Source organism: Magnolia sinica, chromosome 18, assembly GCF_029962835.1.
Source record: "Magnolia sinica isolate HGM2019 chromosome 18, MsV1, whole genome shotgun sequence".
NCBI classification, from domain to species: domain Eukaryota; kingdom Viridiplantae; phylum Streptophyta; class Magnoliopsida; order Magnoliales; family Magnoliaceae; genus Magnolia; species Magnolia sinica.
The window spans coordinates 26105274-26107036 of NC_080590.1; the positions used below are offsets into that span (position 1 = coordinate 26105274).

Genomic DNA, 1763 nt, shown 5'->3' on the forward strand with positions numbered 1-1763 from the left:
CGTAAAAATGTATCGAAGCGCCGCTGAAGCACAGTTTCTGAATACTTTTTCTCAAAAAAGGCGCCGCTAAAAGTCATATATAGATTTCAAAGGCTGCAGTAGGCCAATAATATTTATTTATTATATATAATTCAATTGAAAAACCTGCATATTTTTAATATTTGAAAGATAAAAAATGATGCAATACAATTAAAACTGCATATTAAATAAAATTTATATTACTTCGTAATAAAAAAGTACAATATTTATTACAATAAATTAAAAATGGTCTCAAATAAATAAATAAATAAAAACAAATCCTCTATATGGTCTACTCATAGCACAAGTGGCATGGGATTCTTCTATTCTTCTGTATAAGATAGGTTGTTGAATGGAGCTCTTTTGTGTTTATGGGATTCTTCTATTCTTCTGTGTTTCATTAGACATGACTAAAGCTATGTGGGCCCACCATGTTGCCTATGCAAAATTCATTCTGTCCATCAGGTGCTTTCCTAGATCATAGGCCCTGCAGCAAAAAATCAAACATTTATAGCTCAACTGAGCCTCAACACAGGTAACAGTGGGATGGACCCCACGGTGGATGGACAAGTAGAGAATGTGCTTAAAGACATTTATAGCTCAACTGGGCCTCAACACAGGTAACAGTGGGATGGACCCCACGAGCCACCACTACACTTTGGAGCTTACTGGAGCCATTGGTTGAGAAACCTATGCCCGTCTAACTGAAGGAAATGATTAAGGCAACCATTCTTCTCTGTCGCTGATAAGGTACTTGCTACAATTGACCATTGTCTGGATGCATTACCTACATTCTTCATAATATTTTTTCTCTGCCTTTGCATAACAGCAACCAGCTCTTTGACTCTAGCAAGGTTTGTGAGTCCATCTTTCATCTCAGTTGGGGTGAGGAAATCTTCTAACGTCATATTGCCTTCATGCACCAGCTAGGTACTTCCAACACGCTAATACTATCATCATCTACTGTTTCTGAAATACACATCTTAAATTTGATGAGTTGGCTAAAAAATATTAATGTTAATTGATAACTAATACCAAATAATCCTGAAAGCAAGGTATAAGGTGAGGTGAGCAACAAGTTTAGTGAACAACAAGATATGTCACATTCTAGGATGAAAAACCAAGCACTGATTATTTTAGAATTCATGTAGTGATTACCTGCTTTGGTTGGCCATTTCTACACCCAATAGTTGTCACGATTATATGACCCGTCTCTGTGCCATTTCCATCGACCACAGCAGTTTCCATTTCCTAGAAGAAAAATTCACATTTCATAGAGAAGGCTAATATGCTATCAAGCAAGCAGAGATAAGATTATATTAAAACCTACCTTGTCATCCCTTATCTTCATATCATTCATTTCTTCAGGCAACCTATCCATGCTGATAGCATTTCCACTTGTGTTTCTCAATCCAGTCGCAGGCACCACACTAGCTGATGCCATTTGCTGCAAATGGGGAACCAAACAGATCTAGTTCCAGTATGTTGCAGAATCACCTTTTTTTCTACACCCAATCCTTCACCTGCTTAAAAAAATGCAGAAGACCATTTCAGTAAACAAAACAAGCTGAAAAAAGAAAAAATGCAGAAGACCATTAGTCTCCCAGTTGTATATCTTGCTACCAATCCTCCCACAGAATGTACAATAAAGGAAATCTTCCCACAGTATTTAAATCACATAACAACACCTCACTATTGCTTGATAGACGTCACATTGTTTTGGAATCTAGAAATTACCTGGCTAA

General features: G+C 36.9%; 1 protein-coding gene across 1 annotated transcript; it reads right to left on the reverse strand.

Moving 5' to 3' along the window:
• Nucleotides 1-674: 674 nt before the first annotated feature.
• Nucleotides 675-1544, reverse strand: LOC131232827 (shaggy-related protein kinase NtK-1-like). Its single transcript, XM_058229312.1, has 3 exons — nt 1349-1544; nt 1177-1269; nt 675-1000 (listed from the first exon to the last, which is right to left on the reverse strand). Exons 1-3 carry the CDS (start codon nt 1460-1462, stop codon nt 923-925), a joined length of 285 nt encoding a protein of 94 aa, XP_058085295.1. The 5' UTR covers nt 1463-1544; the 3' UTR covers nt 675-922.
• Nucleotides 1545-1763: the final 219 nt, after the last annotated feature.